Here is a 25000-nt window from a genome sequence, read left to right as displayed (position 1 = left end):
TAGCTGCTAGCATACTTTTATCAATAAATTACGGTTGGGTTAGCATACAGCTAGCTGCTAGCATACTGTCAGCAATAAGGTAAGGTTGGGATAGCATACAGCTAGCTGCTAGCATACTTTTATCAATAAGGTACGGTTGGGCTAGTATACAGCTAGCTGCTAGCATACTGTCAGCAATAAGGGAAGGAAGGGCTAGTGTAACAGTATACTTTTAAACCGTCCCCTCGCCCATACCCGGGCGCGAACCAGGGACCTTCTGCGCACAACGACAACAGTCACCCTCGAAGCATCGTTACCCATCGCTCCACAAAAGCCGCGGCCCTTGCAGAGCAAGGGGAAACACTACTTCAAGGTCTCAGAGCAAGTGACGTAACCGATTGAAACGCTATTTAGCGCACACCGCTAACTAAGCTAGCCGTTTCACATCCGTTACACTAGCATACAGCTAGCTGCTAGCATACTGTCAACAATAAGGTAAGGAAGGGGTAGTATACAGCTAGCTGCTACCATACTGTCAACAATAAGGTAAGGAAGGGCTAGCATACAGCTAGCTGCTAGCATACTGTCAACAGTTTGTTATTTTTTTATTTAACCAGGTAGGTTAGCTGAGAACAGATTTTCATTTACAACTGCGACCTGGCCAAGATAAAGCAAAGCAGTGTGAGAAAAACAACAACACAGAGTTACACATGAGATAAACAAACGTACAGTCAATAACACAATAGACAAATCTATACACAGTGTGTGCAAATCGAGTAAGGAGGTAAGACTATACATAGGCCATAGGGTCGAAATAATTACAATTTACCATTAACACGAGTGATAGATGTGCAGATGATGATGTGCAAGTAGAGATACTGGGGTGCAAGATAGGAAAAAAATAACAATATGGGGATGAGTAGTTGGGTGGGCTATTTACAGATGGGCTGTGAACAGCTGCAGTGATCAGTAAGCTGCTCAGATAGCTGATGCTTAAAGTTAGTTAGTGAGTTAGTGAAGTCTCCAACTTCAGTGACTTTGCAATTCATTCCAGTCATCGGCAGCAGAGAACTGGAAGGAAAGGAGGTGTTGGCTTTGGGGATGACCAGTGAAAAATACCTGCTGGAACGTGTGCTACGGGTGGGTGTTGCTATGGTGACCAGTGAGATATACCTGCTGGAACGTGTGCTACGGGTGGGTGTTGCTATGGTGACCAGTGAGATATACCTGCTGGAACGTGTGCTACGGGTGGGTGTTGCTATGGTGACCAGTGAAAAATACTCGCTGGAACGTGTGTTACGGGTGGGTGTTGCTATGGTGACCAGTGAGATATACCTGCTGGAACGTGTGCTACGGGTGGGTGTTGCTATGGTGACCAGTGAGATATACCTGCTGGAACGTGTGCTACGGGTGGGTGTTGCTATGGTGACCAGTGAGATATACCCGCTGGAACGTGTGCTACGGGTGGGTGTTGCTATGGTGACCAGTGCAATATACCTGCTGGAACGTGTGCTACGGGTGGGTGTTGCTATGGTGACCAGTGCAATATACCTGCTGGAACGTGTGCTACGGGTGGGTGTTGCTATGGTGACCAGTGCAATATACATGCTGGAACGTGTGCTACGGGTGGGTGTTGCTATGGTGACCAGTGAGATATACCCGCTGGAACGTGTGCTACGGGTGGGTGTTGCTATGGTGACCAGTGCGATATACCCGCTGGAACATGTGCTACGGGTGGGTGTTGCTATGGTGACCAGTGCAATATACCTTCTGGAACGTGTGCTACGGGTGGGTGTTGCTATGGTGACCAGTGCAATATACCTGCTGGAACGTGTGCTACGGGTGGGTGTTGCTATGGTGACCAGTGCAATATACCTGTTGGAACGTGTGCTACGGGTGGGTGTTGCTCTGGTGACCAGTGCAATATACCTGCTGGAACGTGTGCTACGGGTGGGTGTTGCTATGGTGACCAGTGCAATATACCTGCTGGAACGTGTGCTACGGGTGGGTGTTGGTATGGTGATCAGTGCAATATACCTGCTGGAACGTGTGCTACGGGTGGGTGTTGCTATGGTGGTCAGTGAGATATACCTGCTGGAACGTGTGCTACGGGTGGGTGTTGCTATGGTGACCAGTGCAATATACCTGCTGGAACGTGTGCTACGGGTGGGTGTTGCTATGGTGACCAGTGCAATATACCTGCTGGAACGTGTGCTACGGGTGGGTGTTGCTATGGCGACCAGTGCAATATACCTGCTGGAACGTGTGCTACGGGTGGGTGTTGCTATGGTGATCAGTGAGATATAGCAGCTGGAACGTGTGCTTCGGGTGGGTGTTGCTGTCATGTTTTGTCTTATATTGTGTTGTCATTTTGCTTTCCCTTCTGTTCGTTTCCCCCTGCTGGTCTTATTAGGTTCGTTCCCTTTTTCTCTCTCCCTCCCTCTCTCTCTTCTCTCTATCGTTCCGTTCCTGCTCCCAGCTGTTCCTCATTCTCCTACTCAATCATCTAGTCTTTTCACACCTGTTCCGTATCTTGCCCTCTGATTAGAGTCCCTATTTCTCCCCTTGTTTTCCGTTTCTGTCCTGTCGGATCCTTGTATATTGTTCGCCGTGCTGTGTCTTTGTCTCGCCCTGTCGTGTCTTGTTTCCCTCAGATGCTGCGTGTGAGCAGGTGTCTGAGTCTGCTACGGTCGGTGCCTTCCCGAGGCAAACTACAGTTTATGGTCGAGTCTCCAGTCTGTCCTCGTCACTACGAGTGGAATTAGTTTTTTATGTTTTGTTTTCTGCTCTGATTTGTCTAGGAGTATTGCCTATTTCCTTTACTGGAATAAAGACTCTGTTTTCGCCAACAGTTGCTATGGTGATCAGTGAGATATACCCGCTGGAACGTGTGCTACGGGTGGGTGCTGCTATGGTGATCAGTGAGATATACCTGCTGGAACGTGTGCTACGGGTGGGTGTTGCTATGGTGATCAGTGAGATATAACTGCTGGAACGTGTGCTACGGGTGGGTGTTGCTATGGTGATCAGTGAGATATACCTGCTGGAACGTGTGCTACGGGTGGGTGTTGCTATGGTGACCAGTGCAATATACCTGCTGGAACGTGTGCTACGGGTGGGTGTTGCTATGGTGATCAGTGAGATATACCTGCTGGAACGTGTGCTACGGGTGGGTGCTGCTATGGTGACCAGTGCAATATACCTGCTGGAACGTGTGCTACGGGTGGGTGTTGCTATGGTGAACAGTGCAATATACCTGCTGGAACGTGTGCTACGGGTGGGTGTTGCTATGGTGACCAGTGCAATATACCTGCTGGAACGTGTGCTACGGGTGGGTGTTGCTATGGTGATCCGTGAGATATACCTGCTGGAACGTGTGCTACGGGTGGGTGTTGCTATGCTGACCAGCGAGCTGAGATAAGGCGGGGCATTAGCTAGCAAATACTTATAGATGACCTGGAGCCACTGGGTTTGGCCATGGATATGTATACGAGGGCCAGGCAACAAGACCATACAGGTCACAGTGGTGGGTAGTATATGGGGCTTTAGTGACAAAACTGAAGGCATTCTGATTTTCTGAGTAGAGTTCTGGAGGCTATTTTGTATATGACATCGCCGAAGTCGAGGATCGGTAGGATAGTCAGTTTTACTAGGGTATGTTTGGCAGCATGAGTGTAGGATGCTTTCTTTGCTAAATAGGAAGCCGAATCTAGATTAAATTTTTTAATTTGGATTGGAGATGCTTAATGTGAGTCTGTAAGGGAAGTGTACAGTCTAACCAGACACCTAGGTATTTGAAGTTGTCCACATATTCTAAGTGAGAACGGTCCGGACAACAGGCCCTCCGATTTGACACACTGAACTCTATCAGAGAAGTAGTTGGTGAACCAGGGGAGGCAGTCATTTGAGAAACCAAGGCTGTTGAGTCTGCCGATAAGAATGCAGTGATTGACAGAGTCGAAGGTCTTGGCCAGGTCGATGAAGACGGCTGCACAGAACTGTCTTTTATCGATGGCGGTTATGATATGGTTTAGTACCTTGAGCGTGGCTGCGGTGCACCCATGACCAGATTGCATAGCAGAGAAGGTACGGTGGGATTCAAAATGGTCGGTGATCTGTTTATTAACTTGGCTTTCAAAGACTTTAGAAAGGCAGGGCAGGATGGATATAGGTCTGTAACATTTTGGGTCTAGAGTGTCTCCCCCTTTTAAGAGTGGGATGACCGCGGCAGCTTTCCAATCTTTAGGGATCTCAGACGATACGAAAGAGGGGTTGAACAGGCTAATAGTAAGGGTTGCAACAATTGCAGGGGATACTTTTAGAAAGAGAGGCTCCAGATTGTCTAGCCCAGCTGATTTGTAGGGGTCCAGATTATGCAGCTCTTTCAGAACATCAGCTATCTGGATTTGGGCTTTGGCGGGTGCCGGGCAGTTGACCGGGGTAGGGGTAGCCAAGTGGAAAGCATGGCCAGCCATAGAGAAATGCTTATTGAAATTCTCAATTATAGTGGATTTATCGGTGGTGACAGTGTTTCCTAGCCTCAGAGCAGTGTGCAGCTGGGAGGAGGTGCTCTTATTCTCCATGGACTTTCCAGTGTCCCAGAACTTTTTTGAGTTAGTACTACAGGATGCAAATTTCGGTTTGAAAAAGCTACCCTTAGCTTTTCTAACTGCCTGTGTATATTTGTTCCTAACTTCCCTGAAAAGTTGCATATCACGGGAGGCTATTCGATGTTAATGCAGAACGCCACAGGATGTCTTTGTGCTGGTCAAGGGCAGTCAGGCCTGGAGAGAACCAAGGACTATATCTGTTCTTAGTTCTAATTTTTTGAGAGGGGCATGCTTATTTAAGATGGTGAGGAAGGCACTTTTAAAGAATAGCCAGGCATCATCTACTGACGGGATGAGGTCAATATCCTTCCAGGATACCCAGGCCAGGTCGATTAGAAATGCCTGCTCGCAGAAATGTTTCAGGGAGCGTTTGACAGTGATGAGGGGTGGTCGTTTGGTTGCAGACCCATTACGGATGCAGGCAACGAGGCAGTGATCGCTGAGATCCTGAAAACAGCAGAGGTGTATTTGGAGGGCGAGTTAGTTAGGATGACATCTATGAGGGTGCCGTGTTTATTGATTTAGGGTTGTACCTGGTAGGTTCATTGATTATTTGTGTGAGATTGAGGGCATCAAGTGTGACATAACTCAGCAGCCTGTCTCTGCAGTAAGGTTAGCATCCTGTCATCACATAACAGAAGTGGTAAAAACATTACGCAGATCAGGATCATAAGAGGTCAAATCATTTGATCTCATTATGGAATCAGATTGAACATGGAGTAGCCTTTCTCCTAACAACACTGACTAGTCATTCACCTTCTCTGTCTGTCTGTCTGTCTGTCTGTCTGTCTGTCTGTCTGTCTGTCTGTCTGTCTGTCTGTCTGTCTGTCTGTCTGTCTGTCTGTCTGTCTGTCTGTCTGTCTGTCTGTCTGTCTGTCTGTCTGTCTGTCTGTCTGTCTGTCTGTCTGTCTGTCTGTCTCTCTCTCTCTCTCTCTCTCTCTCTCTCTCTCTCTCTCTCTCTCTCTCTCTCTCTCTCTCTTTCTCTCTTTCTCTCTTTCTCTCTTTCTCTGTTTCCCTCTTGCCAGGATGACATACTAGACATTCTCTGTAAGAGCTCACTGCTCCCATGTAGTATGTAGAAGTCTGGAACAATGTACTGTAGTAGTCTGGTATAGTTAGGGTAATGACCGTGTAGGGTAATGACAGAATGTAATGTAGTAGTCTGGTATAGTTAGGGTAATGACAGTGTAGGGTAGTAGTCTGGTATAGTTAGGGTAATGACAGTGTAGGGTAGTAGTCTGGTATAGTTAGGGTAATGACAGTATGTACTGTAGTAGTCTGGTATAGTTAGGGTAATGACAGTGTAGGGTAATGACAGAATGTAATGTAGTAGTCTGTTAGAGTTAGGGTAATGACAGTGTAGGGTAGTAGTCTGGTATAGTTAGGGTAATGACAGTGTAGGGTAGTAGTCTGGTATAGTTAGGGTAATGACAGTATGTACTGTAGTAGTCTGGTATAGTTAGGGTAATGACAGTGTAGGGTAATGACAGAATGTAATGTAGTAGTCTGGTATAGTTAGGGTAATGACAGTGTAGGGTAGTAGTCTGGTATAGTTAGGGTAATGACAGTGTAGGGTAATGACAGTATGTACTGTAGTAGTCTGGTATAGTTAGGGTAATGACAGTGTAGGGTAATGACAGAATGTAATGTAGTAGTCTGTAGTTTGTTCCAATGGTGGAACAAACTCCCTCACGACGCCAGGACAGCGGAGTCAATCACCACCTTCCGGAGACACCTGAAACCCCACCTCTTTAAGGAATACCTAGGATAGGATAAGTAATCCCTCTCACCCCACCCCCCCTAAGTTTTAGATGCACTATTGTTAAGTGACTGTCCCACTGGATGTCATAAGGTGAATGCACCAATTTGTAAGTCGCTCTGGATAAGAGCGTCTGCTAAATGACTTAAATGTAAATGTAAATATAGTTAGGGTAATGACAGTGTAGGGTAATGACAGTATGTACTGTAGTAGTCTGGTATAGTTAGGGTAATGACAGTGTAGGGTAATGACAGAATGTAATGTAGTAGTCTGGTATAGTTAGGGTATTGGTCAGTACAGGGTAATGACAGTATGTAATGTAGAAATTTGGTAGAGTTAGGGTAATATAGACAGATTATAGACATATTAGGATGGATCTCCCTGTTCCTAACCCACTGGAGACAGATTAGGATGGATCTCCCTGTTCCTAACCCACTGGAGACAGATTAGGATGGATCTCCCTGTCCCTAACCCACTGGAGACAGATTAGGATGCCTCTCCCTGTCCCTAACCCACTGGAGACAGATTAGGATGCCTCTCCCTGTCTCTAACCCACTGGAGACAGATTTGGATGCTCCCTGTCTAGCTGGGCCTTCCTTACCCCTCCACCTCTTCCTCCCACTCTTCCTGACTCTTCCTGACTCTTCCTGACTCTTCTCTTCTCTTCCTGACTCTTCTCTTTCTTCCTGACTCTTCTCTTCTCTTCCTGACTCTTCCTGACTCTTCTCTTCTCTTCCTGACTCTTCTCTTCTCTTCCTGACTCTTCTCTTCTCTTCCTGACTCTTCTCTTCTCTTCCTGACTCTTCTCTTCTCTTCCTGACTCTTCTCTTCTCTTCCTGACTCTTCCTGACTCTTCTCTTCTCTTCTCTTCTCTTCTCTTCTCTTCCTGACTCTTCTCTTCTCTTCCTGACTCTTCCTGACTCTTCTCTTCTCTTCCTGACTCTTCTCTTCTCTTCCTGACTCTTCTCTTCTCTTCCTGACTCTTCTCTTCTCTTCCTGACTCTTCTCTTCTCTTCCTGACTCTTCTCTTCTCTTCCTGACTCTTCTCTTCTCTTCCTGACTCTTCCTGACTCTTCTCTTCTCTTCCTGACTCTTCTCTTCTCTTCCTGACTCTTCTCTTCTCTTCCTGACTCTTCTCTTCTCTTCCTGACTCTTCCTGACTCTTCTCTTCTCTTCCTGACTCTTCCTGACTCTTCTCTTCTCTTCCTGACTCTTCTCTTCTCTTCCTGACTCTTCCTGACTCTTCTCTTCTCTTCCTGACTCTTCTCTTCTCTTCCTGACTCTTCTCTTCTCTTCCTGACTCTTCCTGACTCTTCTCTTCTCTTCCTGACTCTTCCTGACTCTTCTCTTCTCTTCCTGACTCTTCTCTTCCTGACTCTTCCTGACTCTTCTCTTCTCTTCCTGACTCTTCTCTTCTCTTCCTGACTCTGCTCTTCTCTTCCTGACTCTTCTCTTCTCTTCCTGACTCTTCCTGACTCTTCTCTTCTCTTCCTGACTCTTCTCTTCTCTTCCTGACTCTTCTCTTCTCTTCCTGACTCTTCTCTTCTCTTCCTGACTCTTCCTGACTCTTCCTGACTCTTCCTGACTCTTCCTGACTCTTCTCTTCTCTTCCTGACTCTTCTCTTCTCTTCCTGACTCTTCCTGACTCTTCTCTTCTCTTCCTGACTCTTCTCTTCTCTTCCTGACTCTTCTCTTCTCTTCCTGACTCTACCTGACTCTTCTCTTCTCTTCCTGACTCTTCCTGACCCTTCTCTTCTCTTCCTGACTCTTCTCTTCTCTTCCTGACTCTTCCTGACTCTTCCTGACTCTTCCTGACTCTTCCTGACTCTTCTCTTCTCTTCCTGACTCTTCTCTTCTCTTCCTGACTCTTCCTGACTCTTCTCTTCTCTTCCTGACTCTTCTCTTCTCTTCCTGACTCTTCTCTTCTCTTCCTGACTCTTCTCTTCTCTTCCTGACTCTACCTGACTCTTCTCTTCTCTTCCTGACTCTTCCTGACCCTTCTCTTCTCTTCCTGACTCTTCCTGACTCTTCTCTTCTCTTCCTGACTCTTCTCTTCTCTTCCTGACTCTTCTCTTCTCTTCCTGACTCTTCTCTTCTCTTCCTGACTCTTCTCTTCTCTTCCTGACTCTTCCTGACTCTTCTCTTCTCTTCCTGACTCTTCTCTTCTCTTCCTGACTCTTCTCTTCTTGACTCTTCTCTTCTCTTCCTGACTCTTCTCTTCTCTTCCTGACTCTTCCTGACTCTTCTCTTCTCTTCCTGACTCTTCTCTTCTCTTCTCTTCCTGACTCTTCTCTTCTCTTCCTGACTCTTCCTGACTCTTCTCTTCTCTTCCTGACTCTTCTCTTCTCTTCCTGACTCTTCTCTTCTCTTCCTGACTCTTCCTGACTCTTCTCTTCTCTTCCTGACTCTTCCTGACTCTTCTCTTCTCTTCCTGACTCTTCTCTTCTCTTCCTGACTCTTCTCTTCTCTTCCTGACTCTTCTCTTCTCTTCCTGACTCTTCTCTTCTCTTCCTGACTCTTCCTGACTCTTCTCTTCTCTTCCTGACTCTTCTCTTCTCTTCCTGACTCTTCTCTTCTCTTCTCTTCTCTTCCTGACTCTTCTCTTCTCTTCCTGACTCTTCTCTTCTCTTCCTGACTCTTCCTGACTCTTCTCTTCTCTTCTCGCCTCTCCTCTCCTCTCACCCTGTCCCTCCCCCCCTCTCCTCTCTGCTCCTCTCCTCTCCTCTCCCCATCACACCCCTCTCCTCTCCTCTCCTCTCCTCCCCTTCTCCCTACCCCCCCCCTCCCCCGGCCAGGTCTTACCCGTCGTATCCAGGAGGTTGAGACCAGGTTCCACTTCCACAGGGTCCTGGGTCACTAGACGACGACTGGTTGCTAGGGGAACTGCGGTAGTGCTGGTCTCCCTTATTACACAAGGTCACCTGCGGGTTCTCACAGTCAGCCCTATAGACAGACAACATATAAAATCGATATATTATATACTGTTATACTGTATATTATGACATGTATAGTAGTGCTGGTCTACCTTATTACACATGGTCACCTGAGGGTTCTCAGTCAGCCCTATCGACAGATAACCTGAGGGTTCTCAGTCAGCCCTATAGACAGATAACCTGAGGGTTCTCAGTCAGCCCTATAGACAGATAACCTGAGGGTTCTCAGTCAGCCCTATAGACAGATAACCTGAGGGTTGTCAGTCAGCCCTATAGACAGATAACCTGAGGGTTCTCAGTCAGCCCTAGACAGATAACCTGAGGGTTCTCAGTCAGCCCTATAGACAGATAACCTGAGGGTTCTCAGTCAGCCCTAGACAGATAACCTGAGGGTTCTCAGTCAGCCCTAGACAGATAACCTGAGGGTTCTCAGTCAGCCCTATAGACAGATAACCTGAGGGTTCTCAGTCAGCCCTAGACAGATAACCTGAGGGTTCTCAGTCAGCCCTATAGACAGATAACCTGAGGGTTCTCAGTCAGCCCTAGACAGATAACCTGAGGGTTCTCAGTCAGCCCTAGACAGATAACCTGAGGGTTCTCAGTCAGCCCTAGACAGATAACCTGAGGGTTCTCAGTCAGCCCTAGACAGATAACCTGAGGGTTCTCAGTCAGCCCTATAGACAGATAACCTGAAGGTTCTCAGTCAGCCCTAGACAGATAACCTGAGGGTCTCAGTCAGCCCTATAGACAGATAACCTGAGGGTCTCAGTCAGCCCTAGACAGATAACCTGAGGGTTCTCAGTCAGCCCTATAGACAGATAACCTGAGGGTTCTCAGTCAGCCCTATAGACAGATAACCTGAGGGTTCTCAGTCAGCCCTATAGACAGATAACCTGAGGGTTCTCAGTCAGCCCTATAGACAGATAACCTGAGGGTTCTCAGTCAGCCCTATAGACAGATAACCTGAGGGTTCTCAGTCAGCCCTATAGACAGTCTGCTTACTGTCTTGTCCAAGGTTTTTGATACTGTAGACCACCACTCTACTCTTAAATACTGTAAATTTCACGCAGAATCTCCAATCGCTGACTGTCGCTTTTCATTGCACGGCACACGTATTAGCAAATAAACACGTTTCAAATAAACATCAGGTCTGAATGAATAGTTTCGAGGTTACCATGAATTCATTACAGGGTTTAATGTTTTATTTACAATTTTTTATTTGACCTTTATTTAACTAGACAAGTCAGTTAAGAACAAATTCCTATTTACAATGACGGCCTACCAAAAGGCCTCGTGCGGGGACGGGGGCTGAGATTAAATAAATATATAGGACAAAACACACATCAAGAAAAGATCTAAGACAACAACACAGCATGGCAGCAACACAGCAAGGCAGCAGTACAACATGGCAGCAACACAACATGGCAGCAACACAACATGGCAGCAGTACAACATGGCAGCAGTATAACATGGCAGCAACACAACATGGTAGCAACACAACATGGCAGCAGTATAACATGGCAGCAACACAACATGGCAGCAGTATAACATGGCAGCAACACAACATGGCAGCAGCACAACATGGCAGCAGTACAACATGGCAGCAACACAACATGGCAGCAGTATAACATGGCAGCAACACAACATGGCAGCAACACAACATGGCAGCAGTACAACATGGCAGCAACACAACATGGCAGCAACACAACATGGCAGCAACACAACATGGCAGCAGCACAACATGGCAGCAACACAACATGGCAGCAACACAACATGGCAGCAGAATAACATGGCAGCAACACAACATGGCAGCAGTATAACATGGCAGCAACACAACATGGCAGCAGTATAACATGGCAGCAGTATAACATGGCAGCAACACAACATGGCAGCAGTATAACATGGCAGCAACACAACATGGCAGCAACACAACATGGCAGCAACACAACATGGCAACAGCACAACATGGCAGCAACACAACATGGCAGCAGTATAACATGGCAGCAGTATAACATGGCAGCAGTACAACATGGCAGCAGTACAACATGGCAGCAGTATAACATGGCAGCAACACAACATGGTAGCAACACAACATGGTAGCAACACAGCATGGTACAAACAAAGGCAAGAAGGTAGATACAACAATACATCACGTGAAGCAGCTACAACTGCCAGTAAGAGTGATTGAGTCTTTGAATGAAGAGATGGAGATGAAACTGTCCAGTTTGAGTGTTTGTTGCAGCTCGTTCCAGTCGTTAGCTGCAGCAAACTGAAAAGACGAGCGACCCAGGGATGTGTGCGCTTGTATGTATGTCTTGTTACATTAAATCATTCTGTAATGACTCAAAAAAAATTATGTCAGTCATCCGTTTTTATTCGATAAAGGAAACTGCTAGCCATTGGCTGCTAACAGCTGAGAACTGCTAGCTAACTGGCAAGCGCAAAAACAGTCAATAACTTTGGGAGTACAGATCCCCAGGAATTGGCTGACCTCTAGTGGCAAAAGTCAAAACTGCCGGAAATGCACAGTTAAAGAAAAATAATTATTCTACCAACGAAAAGTAATCTTGTTTTTTTATAGAGACATACTAACACAAAATAAACACGACAGTGTGTAAACGACAACACAATAGTGATGGTAATTAAGAAATGGATTAAAATGCTGGAATTAAAATATGTATACATGATCTCTTAACTGGAGTGACTAACTGACTGACTGACTGACTGACTGACTGACTGACTGACTGACTGACTGACTGACTGACTGACTGACTGACTGACTGACTGACTGACTGACTGACTGACTGACTGACTGACTGACTGACTGACTGACTGACTGACTAACTAACTGACTGACTGACTGACTGACTGACTGACTGACTGACTGACTGACTGACTGACTGACTGACTGACTGACTGACTAACTAACTAACTAACTAACTAACTGACTGACTGACTGACTGACTGACTGACTGACTGACTGACTGACTGACTGACTGACTGACTGACTGACTGACTAACTAACTGACTAACTGACTAACTGACTAACTAACTAACTAACTAACTAACTAACTAACTGACTGACTGACTTGACTGACTGACTGACTGACTGACTGACTGACTGACTGACTGACTGACTAACTAACTAACTGACTGACTGACTGACTGACTGACTGACTGACTGACTGACTGACTGACTGACTGACTGACTGACTGACTGACTAACTGACTGACTGACTGACTGACTGACTGACTGACTGACTGACTGACTGACTGACTGACTGACTAACTAACTGACTAACTGACTAACTGACTAACTGACTAACTAACTAACTAACTAACTAACTAACTAACTAACTGACTGACTGACTGACTGACTGACTGACTGACTGACTGACTGACTGACTGACTGACTAACTAACTAACTAACTAACTGACTGACTGACTGACTGACTGACTGACTGACTGACTGACTGACTGACTGACTAACTGACTGACTGACTGACTGACTGACTGACTGACTGACTGACTAACTAACTAACTAACTAACTAACTAACTGACTAACTAACTGACTAACTAATGCTAATATCTTGAGAAATGTACAGTGGTGCAGTACACAGTGAACCTAGAAGTCAGCCTGGGTCAAGAGCCAGAGGGAATCATAATCACTGTCACACTGTATGGCTGCTCAGCACAGCTCTTATGTAAAACCATCACACGGACGGACGGACGGACGGACAGACAGGCAGATAGACAGACAGAGTTACATCTTTTCACTCTCTCCAAGGGCAGTCATTGTGTAACAGGCTTAAACAAGAGAGTGTATTATGCTGTCATTCTTTTAAGACCTTCATTTACCCTGAGGATGGTCCTCTTGACTGTTGCTGGCTGCACAGAGCTGTCTGAACAGCCAGCCAGCCAGCCAGCCAGTCAACCAGTCAGTCAGCCAGTCAGTCAGCCAACCAGTCAGCCAGCCAGCCAACCAGTCAGTCAGCCAGCCAGTCAGCCAGTCAACCAGCCAGTCAGCCAGCCAGCCAACCAGTCAGCCAGCCAGCCAACCAGTCAGTCAGCCAGTCAACCAGCCAGTCAGCCAACCAGCCAGTCAGCCAATCAGTCAGTTAGCCAGCCAGCCAGTAAGTCAGCCAGCCAACCAGCCAGTCAACCAGCCAGTCAGCCAACCAGCCAGTTAGCCAGCCAGCCAGTCAGCCAGCCAGCCAGTAAGTCAGCCAGCCAACCACTCTGGAAGCTTTATCTGGACATGGTTCGTCAGGACCTCCACCAGCCGAAGCTAAGTAGTAACATTAACATGATGCCTTCTAATTGCGGTCGCTGTACTCATAACATACAGGAGAACAATCGCCTTACGGCGAGGATAGGGTACTTGAGGGTACTTTAAGTGTAGGAAAGGATGAAACAGCGTCTGTGCCACCAGTAAGTACAGATAGTAAAGTTAGTATAAATCCCCTTGCATGGTCCCCACAGCCGGACAACTTTCTCATGGCTTCTGCAGGGAAAGGCTGTAGGAATGCTCAACCGGTGTCGCTCATTCAGCCGACAGGAACTTTTAACCGGTTCTCCCCATTAAGCAGCAAGTCGGAGTCTGAGGCCGAGCCTTCTCTGGTCTCTACTCCACCCGTTACGGGGTCTGAGACACCGAAGCCTCGCATCATTAGCTCTGACAAATTGATACAGTATAGGGATATTTTTTATCCACATCAGCACCAACAATATTATGATGAAACAGTCAGAGGTCACCAAGCGCAACATAGTCTCAGTAACTTTGCTAGAAAGATGTGTCGGCATCGAGTAATTGTCTCTGGACCCCTCCCAGTTAGGGGGAGTGATGAGCTCCACAGCAGAGTCTCACAACTCAATTGCTGGTTGACAACTGTTTTCTGCCCCTCCCAAAGGATGGAATTTGTAGATAATTGGCCCTCTTTCTGAGTCTGCACAACTCTGCCAGGACCTAGGATCAAGAGAGACACTCAAGTCTTTTAGTACTATATCTCTTGACACAATGATGAAAATAATCATGGCCTCTAAACCTTCAAGCTGCATACTGGACCTTATTCCAACTAAACTACTGAAATAGCTGCTTCATGTGCTTGGCCCTCCTATGTTGAACATAATAAACAGCTCTCTATCCACCGGATGTGTACCAAACTCACTGAAAGTGGCAGTAATAAAGCCTGTCTTGCAAAAGCCAAACCTTGACTCAGAAAATATTTTTAAAACTATCGGCCTATATCGAATCTCTCATTCCTCTCAAAAAATGTTGAAAAAGCTGTTACTCACTGCCTTCCTGAAGACAAACAATGTATACGAAATGCTTCAGTCTGGTTTTAGACCCCATCATAGCACTGAGACGGCACTTGTGAAGGTGGTAAATGACATTTTAATGGCATCGGACCGAGGCTCTGCATCTGTCCTCGTGCTCCTAGACCTTAGTGCTGCTTTTGATACCATCGATCACCACATTCTTTTGGAGAGATTAGAAACCCAAATTGGTCTACACGGACAAGTTCTGGCCTGGTTTAGATCTTATCTGTCGGAAAGATATCAGTTTGTCTCTGTGAATGGTTTGTCCTCTGACAAATCAACTGTACATTTCGGTGTTCCTCAAGGTTCCGTTTTAGGATCACTATTGTTTTCACTATATATTTTACCTCTTGGTGATGTCATTCGGAAACATAATGTTAACTTTCACTGCTATGCGGATGATACACAGCTGTACATTTTGATGAAACATGGTGAAGCCCAAAAAATTGCCTTCCCTGGAAGCCTGTGTTTCAGACATAAGGAAGTGGATGGCGGCAAATGTTTTACTTTTAAACTCGGACAAAACAGAGATGCTTGTTCTAGGTCTCAAGAAAAAAATAGGTAATTTTGATGGTTGTACAGTCGTCTCAAATAAAACTGTGAAGGACCTTGGCATTACTGTCACATCGGTTTGAATGATTCGGGAAACAGGCGCAGGAATGTGTAATAGTTTTTTTTTATTACACCCAAATTACGGGGTGCCGTGTTAAAGGCACGGGGGCGAACAATGACTATACAAAACAGAGGGTTGAATCCCAACGAAAGAGCGAGGAGTACCTTGAATAATTAAAAAGATGATTAACACATTTTTGTAAAATAACTGATTTCACCTTCATTTAACCAGGAACAAGTTCTCATTTAGAAATGCGACCTGGTATTCGCGTGTCAAGCAAGTGAATGTTATGAAAGATGTGTGTCAACTGTTAGGACAAGGGATAAATGAAATCCAACTGACGCCATTGTCTTGATCCATCCACACAATGTAAACTGGAGCTGAAGTTAATTGACTATCTTTGACTGCTGTCATACTGACACATTCATTCTAATGCCATTATGGCTTTTGTTCTGATTTCTGCTATTTATCAAGGCTACTTGGCGCCTATAACATAATGATGTTTACAATTATAATGATGTTTAGGCTAGTGATGTTTTCATAATTTGACCGCTCATCTTGTGCATCTTGGGTCTGCGGTTGTGAGGCCGGTTGGACATACTGCCAAATTCTCTAAAACAACTTTGGAGGCGGTTTATGGTAGAGAAATTAACATTCAATTATCTGATAACAGCTCTGGTGGACATTCCTGCAGTCAGCATGCCAATTGCACGCTCCCTCAAAATTTGAAACATCTGTGGCATTGTGTTGTGTGACAAAACTGCAGATTTTAGAGTGGCCTTTTATTGTCCCCAGCACAAGGTGAACCTGTGTAATGATCATGCTGTTTATTCAGCTTCTTGATATGCCACACCTGTCAGGTGGAGTGGTTATCTTGGCAGATGAGAAATGCTCACTAACAGGGATGTAAACACATTTGTGCACAACATTTTATAGAAATAGTTTTTTTGTAAAATTTTTGGGATCTTTTATTTCAGCTCATGAAATAAGAAGAAAACATTACATGTTGCATTTATATATTTGTTCAGTACCTTTATAAAAAGAAGCTGTGAACATGTTCCAACACTTATGCTTGCTGTTTCATAGCTGTAACAAAGGTGAATAAAATTGATTGAAAACTTGAAATTGTTGTGATTTGTCTGTTTTAAAAGTAACTATTGCTAGTGTGTTATTTTAAATTAAAAAATATCAGATTCTAAAGCTATCCTTCATAAACACAACCAAAAGACTACTTCTGTAATAGCATATATGAAATGCATTAATTACACTGTTAGAATTTTTGAAGTCAGAATTACTAACTGTAACCCAACACCTGGATGTGGTCTCCAACACCTGGATGTGGTCTCCAACCCAACACCTGGATGAGGTCCCCAACACCTGGATGTGGTCTCCAACACCTGGATGAGGTCTCCAACACCTGGATGTGGTCTGCAACCCAACACCTGGAAGTGGTCTCCAACACCTGGATGTGGTCTCCAACCCAACACCTGGATGTGGTCTCCAACACCTGGATGTGGTCTCCAACACCTGGATGTGGTCTCCAACACCTGGATGTGGTCTCCAACACCTGGATGTGGTCTCCAACCCAACACCTGGATGTGGTCTCCAACCCAACACCTGGATGTGGTCTCCAACACCTGGATGTGGTCTTCAAACCAACACCTGGATGAGGTCTCCAACACCTGGATGTGGTCTCCAACACCTGGATGTGGTCTCCAACACCTGGATGTGGTCTTCAACCCAACACCTGGATGTGGTCTCCAACACCTGGATGTGGTCTTCAACCCAACACCTGGATGTGGTCTCCAACACCTGGATGTGGTCTCCAGCTCCTGGATGTGGTCTCCAACACCTGGATGAGGTCTCCAACCCAACACCTGGATGTGGTCTCCAAAACCTGGATGTGGTCTCCAACACCTGGATGTGGTCTCCAACACCTGGATGTGGTCTTCAACCCAACACCTGGATGTGGTCTTCAACCCAACACCTGGATGAGGTCTCCAACACCTGGATGAGGTCTCCAAAACCTGGATGTGGTCTCCAACACCTGGATGTGGTCTCCAACACCAACACCTGGATGAGGTCTCCAACCCAACACCTGGATGAGTTCTTCAACCCAACACCTGGATGTGGTCTTCAACCCAACACCTGGATGTGGTCACCAGCTCCTGGATGTTGTCTCCAAAACCTGGATGAGGTCTCCAACACCTGGATGTGGTCTCCAACACCTGGATGTGGTCTTCAACCCAACACCTGGATGTGGTCTCCAACCCAACACCTGGATGAGGTCTCCAACACCTGGATGTGTTCTCCAACACCTGGATGTGGTCTCCAACCCAACACCTGGATGAGGTCTCCAACACCTGGATGTGTTCTCCAACACCTGGATGTGGTCTCCAACCCAACACCTGGATGAGGTCTCCAACACCTGGATGTGGTCTCCAACACCTGGATGTGGTCTCCAACACCTGGATGTGGTCTTCAACCCAACACCTGGATGTGGTCTCCAACACCTGGATGTGGTCTTCAACCCAACACCTGGATGTGGTCTCCAACACCTGGATGTGGTCTCCAGCTCCTGGATGTGGTCTCCAACACCTGGATGAGGTCTCCAACCCAACACCTGGATGTGGTCTCCAAAACCTGGATGTGGTCTCCAACACCTGGATGTGGTCTCCAACACCTGGATGTGGTCTTCAACCCAACACCTGGATGTGGTCTTCAACCCAACACCTGGATGAGGTCTCCAACACCTGGATGAGGTCTCCAAAACCTGGATGTGGTCTCCAACACCTGGATGTGGTCTCCAACACCTGGATGAGGTCTCCAACCCAACACCTGGATGAGTTCTTCAACCCAACACCTGGATGTGGTCTTCAACCCAACACCTGGATGTGGTCACCAGCTCCTGGATGTTGTCTCCAAAACCTGGATGAGGTCTCCAACACCTGGATGTGGTCTCCAACACCTGGATGTGGTCTTCAACCCAACACCTGGATGTGGTCTCCAACCCAACACCTGGATGAGGTCTCCAACACCTGGATGTGTTCTCCAACACCTGGATGTGGTCTCCAACCCAACACCTGGATGAGGTCTCCAACACCTGGATGTGTTCTCCAACACCTGGATGTGGTCTCCAACCCAACACCTGGATGAGGTCTCCAACACCTGGATGTGGTCTCCAACACCTGGATGTGGTCTCCAACACCTGGATGTGGTCTTCAACCCAACACCTGGATGTGGTCTCCAACACCTGGATGTGGTCTTCAACCCAACACCTGGATGTGGTCTCCAACACCTGGATGTGGTCTCCAGCTCCTGGATGTGGTCTCCAACACCTGGATGAGGTCTCCAACCCAACACCTGGATGTGGTCTCCAAAACCTGGATGTGGTCTTCAACCCAACACCTGGATGTGGTCTTCAACCCAACACCTGGATGTGGTCTTCAACCCAACACCTGGATGAGGTCTCCAACACCTGGATGTTGTCTCCAACACCTGGATGAGGTCTCCAACACCTGGATGAGGTCTCCAACACCTGGATGTGGTCTCCAACACCTGGATGTGGTCTCCAACACCTGGATGTGGTCTCCAACACCTGGATGTGGTCTCCAACACCTGGATGTGGTCTTCAACCCAACACCTGGATGTGGTCTCCAACACCTGGATGTGGTCTCCAGCTCCTGGATGTGGTCTCCAACACCTGGATGAGGTCTCCAACCCAACACCTGGATGTGGTCTCCAAAACCTGGATGTGGTCTCCAACACCTGGATGTGGTCTCCAACACCTGGATGTGGTCTTCAACCCAACACCTGGATGTGGTCTTCAACCCAACACCTGGATGTGGTCTTCAACCCAACACCTGGATGAGGTCTCCAACACCTGGATGTTGTCTCCAAAACCTGGATGTGGTCTCCAACACCTGGATGTGGTCTCCAACACCTGGATGTGGTCTCCAACACCTGGATGAGGTCTCCAACCCAACACCTGGATGAGTTCTTCAACCCAACACCTGGATGTGGTCTTCAACCCAACACCTGGATGTGGTCACCAGCTCCTGGATGTTGTCTCCAAAACCTGGATGTGGTCTCCAACACCTGGATGTGGTCTTCAACACCTGGATGTTGTCGTCAACCCAACACCTGGATGTGGTCACCAGCTCCTAAATGTTGTCTCCAAAACCTGGATGTTGTCTCCAACACCTGGATGTGGTCTCCAACACCTGGATGTGGTCTCCAACCCAACACCTGGATGAGGTCTCCAACCCAACACCTGGATGAGGTCTCCAACACCTGGATGTGGTCTCCAACCCAACACCTGGATGAGGTCTCCAACACCTGGATGTGGTCCCCAACACCTGGATGTGGTCTCCAACACCTGGATGAGGTCCCCAACACCTGGATGTGGTCTCCAACCCAACACCTGGATGAGGTCTCCAACTCAACACCTGGATGTGGTCTCCAACCCAACACCTGGATGAGGTCTCCAACCCAACACCTGGATGAGTTCTTCAACCCAACACCTGGATGATGTCTCCAACCCAACACCTGGATGTGGTCTCCAACACCTGGATGTGGTCTCCAACACCTGGATGTGGTCTCCAACACCTGGATGTGGTCTCCAACCCAACACCTGGATGTGGTCTCCAACACCTGGATGAGGTCTCCAACACCTGGATGTGGTCTTCAACACCTGGATGTGGTCTCCAACACCTGGATGTGGTCTCCAACACCTGGATGTGGTCTTCAACCCAACACCTGGATGTGGTCTCCAACCCAACACCTGGATGAGGTCTCCAACACCTGGATGTGGTCTCCAACACCTGGATGTGGTCTTCAACCCAACACCTGGATGTGGTCTCCAACCCAACACCTGGATGAGGTCTCCAACACCTGGATGTGTTCTCCAACACCTGGATGTGGTCTCCAACCCAACACCTGGATGAGGTCTCCAACACCTGGATGTGTTCTCCAACACCTGGATGTGGTCTCCAACCCAACACCTGGATGAGGTCTCCAACACCTGGATGTGGTCCCCAACACCTGGATGTGGTCTCCAACACCTGGATGAGGTCCCCAACACCTGGATGTGGTCTCCAACCCAACACCTGGATGAGGTCTCCAACTCAACACCTGGATGTGGTCTCCAACCCAACACCTGGATGAGGTCTCCAACCCAACACCTGGATGAGTTCTTCAACCCAACACCTGGATGATGTCTCCAACCCAACACCTGGATGTGGTCTCCAACACCTGGATGTGGTCTCCAACACCTGGATGTGGTCTCCAACCCAACACCTGGATGTGGTCTCCAACACCTGGATGAGGTCTCCAACACCTGGATGTGGTCTTCAACACCTGGATGTGGTCTCCAACACCTGGATGTGGTCTCCAACACCTGGATGTGGTCTCCAACACCTGGATGTGGTCTCCAACCCAACACCTGGATGAGTTCCTCAACCCAACACCTGGATGAGGTCTCCAACACCTGGATGAGGTCTCCAACACCTGGATGTGGTCTTCAACACCTGGATGTGGTCTCCAACACCTGGATGTGGTCTCCAACACCTGGATGTGGTCTTCAACACCTGGATGTAGTCTTCAACACCTGGATGTGGTCTCCAACACCTGGATGTGGTCTCCAACACCTGGATGTGGTCTCCAAACCAACACCTGGATGAGTTCTTCAACCCAACACCTGGATGTGGTCTTCAACTCAACACCTGGATGTGGTCTCCAACCCAACACCTGGATGTGGTCTTCAACCCAACACCTGGATGTGGTCTTCAACCCAACACCTGGATGTGGTCTTCAACCCAACACATGGATGTGGTTTTAAAGATGTGTTGTTAAAGGACTAGTAAAAGCGAGAGTAAAAGTGTATTCTGAGTTCTTCTCGGCTGTTGTTTGAGGAGAAGTGTATTCTGAGTTCTTCTCGGCTGCTGTTTGAGGAGAAGTGTATTCTGAGTTCTTCTCGGCTGTTGTTTGAGGAGAAGTGTATTCTGAGTTCTTCTCGGCTGTTGTTTGAGGAGAAGTGTATTCTGAGTTCTTCTCGGCTGCTGTTTGAGGAGAAGTGTATTCTGAGTTCTTCTCTGCTGTTGTTTGAGGAGAAGTGTATTCTGAGTTATTTTCTGGTGTTGTTTGAGGAGAAGTGTACTTATGAAGGAGCGGTATGTTTTGTGGAGGATGGGAAACTATTTTTGTTGATATAATAAGAAAGTAAATTATTTGTTATTTAATATATTCGTTTTTTATTTCAGAAGGAAACACGTGTTCTGTGATTTCTGAAAAGGCAGTGTGCCAATATTTGTGTTACAATTTTAAAATAAAGGATTTATAAAAACTCTCTCTCTCTCTCTCTCTCTCTCTCTCTCTCTCTCTCTCTCTCTCTCTCTCTCTCTCTCTCTCTCTCTCTCTCTCTCTCTCTCTCTCTCTGTCTCTGTCTCTGTCTCTGTCTCTCTCTCTCTCTCTCTCTCTCACTTTATCTGTCTCTCTTTCTCAAATGGTTCTCTCTCTCTCTCTCTCTCTCTCAATTTATCTGTCTCTCTTTCTCAAATGTTTCTCTCTCTCTCTTTCTCTCTCCCTCTCTTTCTCTCTCTCTCTCTCTCTCTCTCACTTTATCTGTCTCTCTTTCTCAAATGGTTCTGTCTCTCTCCACTTTCTCCATCCCTGTCTGCATAATGATGTGAATTATGTCCAGAGGAAAACAAGAGAAGAGAACAGTGTTCCCTCCTGGTTTCATGTATAATTAGCAGCCCTGTCAGTGTCTCTGTCTGTCACATCCTTTCTCCCTGGAGAAGAGAGGGGAGGGAAAGAGAGAGGGATTGATAGATATAACTACCTGCCATCCCTGCTGGTGAGTGTGATTAGGGAGAGGAAGTTGTCATTATCCCTGTACGGCACAGGGGGGGTCTGCATTACAGAATTAGGGAGAGGAGGGGGGGGAATTGTCATTATCCCTGTACGGTACAGGGGGTCTGCATTACAGAATTAGGGAGAGGAAGTTGTCATTATCCCTGTATGGCACAGGGGGTCGGCATTACAGAATTAGGGAGAGGAAGTTGTCATTATCCCTGTACGGTACAGGGGGGGGTCTGCATTACAGAATTAGTGAGAGGAGGGGGGAGGAAGCACAAAGAAAAAGTTATCATCACCACAGGAGGATTCATTATATGAACAAATTACTGTGGAGGGAGGGAGGGAGGGAGGGAGGGAGGGAGGGGGAGGGAGGGAGGGAGGGAGGGAGGGAGGGAGGGAGGGAGGGAGGGAGGGAGGGAGGGAGGGAAAGAGATTGAGAGAGAGAGTGGGAGAGAGAGTGGGAGAGGGAGGGAAGGAGGGAGGGAAAGAGATTGAGAGAGAGATTGAGAGAGAGAGAGAGAGAGAGAGAGAGAGAGAGAGGGAGGGAAATGCCTGCTGCGATAATTGGACTCAAATGGTATTTAAAAAAAGCAGAAATATCTGAGTATTATTTAAATGAGTGGCAAAAAAATAGGATTCAGTGTGTAGTGTGTGTTATAGTGTGTGGTATAGTGTGTGGTATAGTGTTATAGTGTTATAGTGTGTGTTATAGTGTTATAGTGTGTGTTATAGTGTGTGGTATAGTGTGTGGTATAGTGTTATAGTGTTATAGTGTGTGTTATAGTGTTATAGTGTGTGTTATAGTGTTATAGTGTGTGTTATAGTGTTATAGTATTATAGTGTGTGTTATAGTGTTATAGTGTGTGTTATAGTGTTATAGTGTGTGTTATAGTGTTATAGTGTGTGTTATAGTGTTATAGTGTTATAGTGTTATAGTGTGTGTTATAGTGTGTAGTGTGTGTTATAGTGTTATAGTGTGTGGTATAGTGTGTAGTGTGTGGTATAGTGTTATAGTGTGTGTTATAGTGTGTAGTGTGTGTTATAGTGTTATAGTGTTATAGTGTTATAGTGTGTGTTATAGTGTTATAGTGTGTGTTATAGTGTGTGTTATAGTGTTATAGTGTTATAGTGTGTGTTATAGTGTTATAGTGTGTGTTATAGTGTTATAGTGTGTGTTATAGTGTTATAGTGTGTGGTATAGTGTTATAGTGTGTGTTATAGTGTTATAGTGTGTGTTATAGTGTTATAGTGTGTGTTATAGTGTTATAGTGTTATAGTGTTATAGTGTGTGTTATAGTGTTATAGTGTGTGTTATAGTGTTATAGTGTGTGTTATAGTGTTATAGTGTTATAGTGTGTGTTATAGTGTTATAGTGTGTGTTATAGTGTTATAGTGTTATAGTGTGTGTTATAGTGTTATAGTGTGTGTTATAGTGTTATAGTGTGTGTTATAGTGTGTGTTATAGTGTTATAGTGTTATAGTGTGTGTTATAGTGTTATAGTGTGTGTTATAGTGTGTGTTATAGTGTTATAGTGTGTGTTATAGTGTGTGTTATAGTGTTATAGTGTTATAGTGTTATAGTGTTATAGTGTGTAGTGTGTGGTATAGTGTTATAGTGTGTGGTATAGTGTGTAGTGTGTGTTATAGTGTTATAGTGTGTGGTATAGTGTTATAGTGTGTAGTGTGTGTTATAGTGTGTAGTGTGTGGTATAGTGTTATAGTGTGTGGTATAGTGTGTAGTGTGTGGTATAGTGTGTAGTGTGTGTTATAGTGTTATAGTGTGTGGTATAGTGTGTAGTGTGTGGTATAGTGTTATAGTGTTATAGTGTTATAGTGTGTGGTATAGTGTTATAGTGTGTGTTATAGTGTGTGTTATAGTGTTATAGTGTTATAGTGTGTGTTATAGTGTTATAGTGTGCGTTATAGTGTGTGTTATAGTGTTATAGTGTGTGTTATAGTGTGTGTTATAGTGTTATAGTGTTATAGTGTTATAGTGTTATAGTGTGTGTTATAGTGTTATAGTGTTATAGTGTTATAGTGTTTAGTGTGTGGTATAGTGTTATAGTGTGTGGTATAGTGTTATAGTGTGTGGTATAGTGTTATAGTGTGTGGTATAGTGTTATAGTGTGTAGTGTGTGGTATAGTGTTATAGTGTGTGGTATAGTGTGTAGTGTGTGGTATAGTGTTATAGTGGTATAGTGTTATAGTGTGTGGTATAGTGTTATAGTGTGTGGTATAGTGTGTAGTGGTCCTTCTGTAGCTCAGTTGGTAGAGCATGGCGCTTGTAACGCCAGGGTAGTGGGTTCGATTCCCGGGACCACCCATACGTAGAATGTATGCACACATGACTGTAAGTCGCGTTGGATAAAAGCGTCTGCTAAATGGCATATATTATATTATATTATAGTGTGTGTTATAGTGTTATAGTGTGTGGTATAGTGTGTAGTGTGTGTTATAGTGTTATAGTGTGTGGTATAGTGTATAGTGTGTAGTGTGTGGTATAGTGTGTAGTGTGTGTTATAGTGTTATAGTGTTATAGTGTTATAGTGTTATAGTGTTATAGTGTTATAGTGATATAGTGTGTAGTGTGTGTTATAGTGTTATAGTGTGTGGTATAGTGTGTAGTGTGTGGTATAGTGTGTAGTGTGTGTTATAGTGTTATAGTGTGTGGTATAGTGTGTAGTGTGTGTTATAGTGTTATAGTGTGTGGTATAGTGTGTGGTATAGTGTTATAGTGTTATAGTGTGTGGTATAGTGTTATAGTGTGTGGTATAGTGTGTAGTGTGTGTTATAGTGTTATAGTGTGTGGTATAGTGTGTAGTGTGTGTTATAGTGTTATAGTGTGTGGTATAGTGTTATAGTGTGTAGTGTGTGGTATAGTGTGTAGTGTGTGGTATAGTGTTATAGTGTGTGGTATAGTGTGTAGTG

At 45.9% G+C, this 25000-nt stretch overlaps 1 protein-coding gene across 5 annotated transcripts in view; it reads right to left on the bottom strand.

Annotated features, from left to right (window-relative positions):
* The window catches only part of LOC124048028 (signal-induced proliferation-associated 1-like protein 2), a 393892-nt gene that overhangs the window by 76140 nt on the left and 292752 nt on the right, over positions 1-25000 (bottom strand). For all 5 annotated transcript variants that reach the window (XM_046368394.1, XM_046368390.1, XM_046368391.1 and 2 more), the window contains exon 14: positions 9151-9291. In XM_046368394.1, coding sequence (XP_046224350.1) covers positions 9151-9291 — 141 coding nt within the window. The remainder of the gene's footprint in view (positions 1-9150; positions 9292-25000) is intronic.

The sequence above is a fragment of the Oncorhynchus gorbuscha genome, linkage group LG11 (genome assembly GCF_021184085.1).
Source record: "Oncorhynchus gorbuscha isolate QuinsamMale2020 ecotype Even-year linkage group LG11, OgorEven_v1.0, whole genome shotgun sequence".
NCBI classification, from domain to species: Eukaryota; Metazoa; Chordata; class Actinopteri; order Salmoniformes; family Salmonidae; genus Oncorhynchus; species Oncorhynchus gorbuscha.
This window is presented reverse-complemented; position numbering and strand designations above follow the sequence as displayed.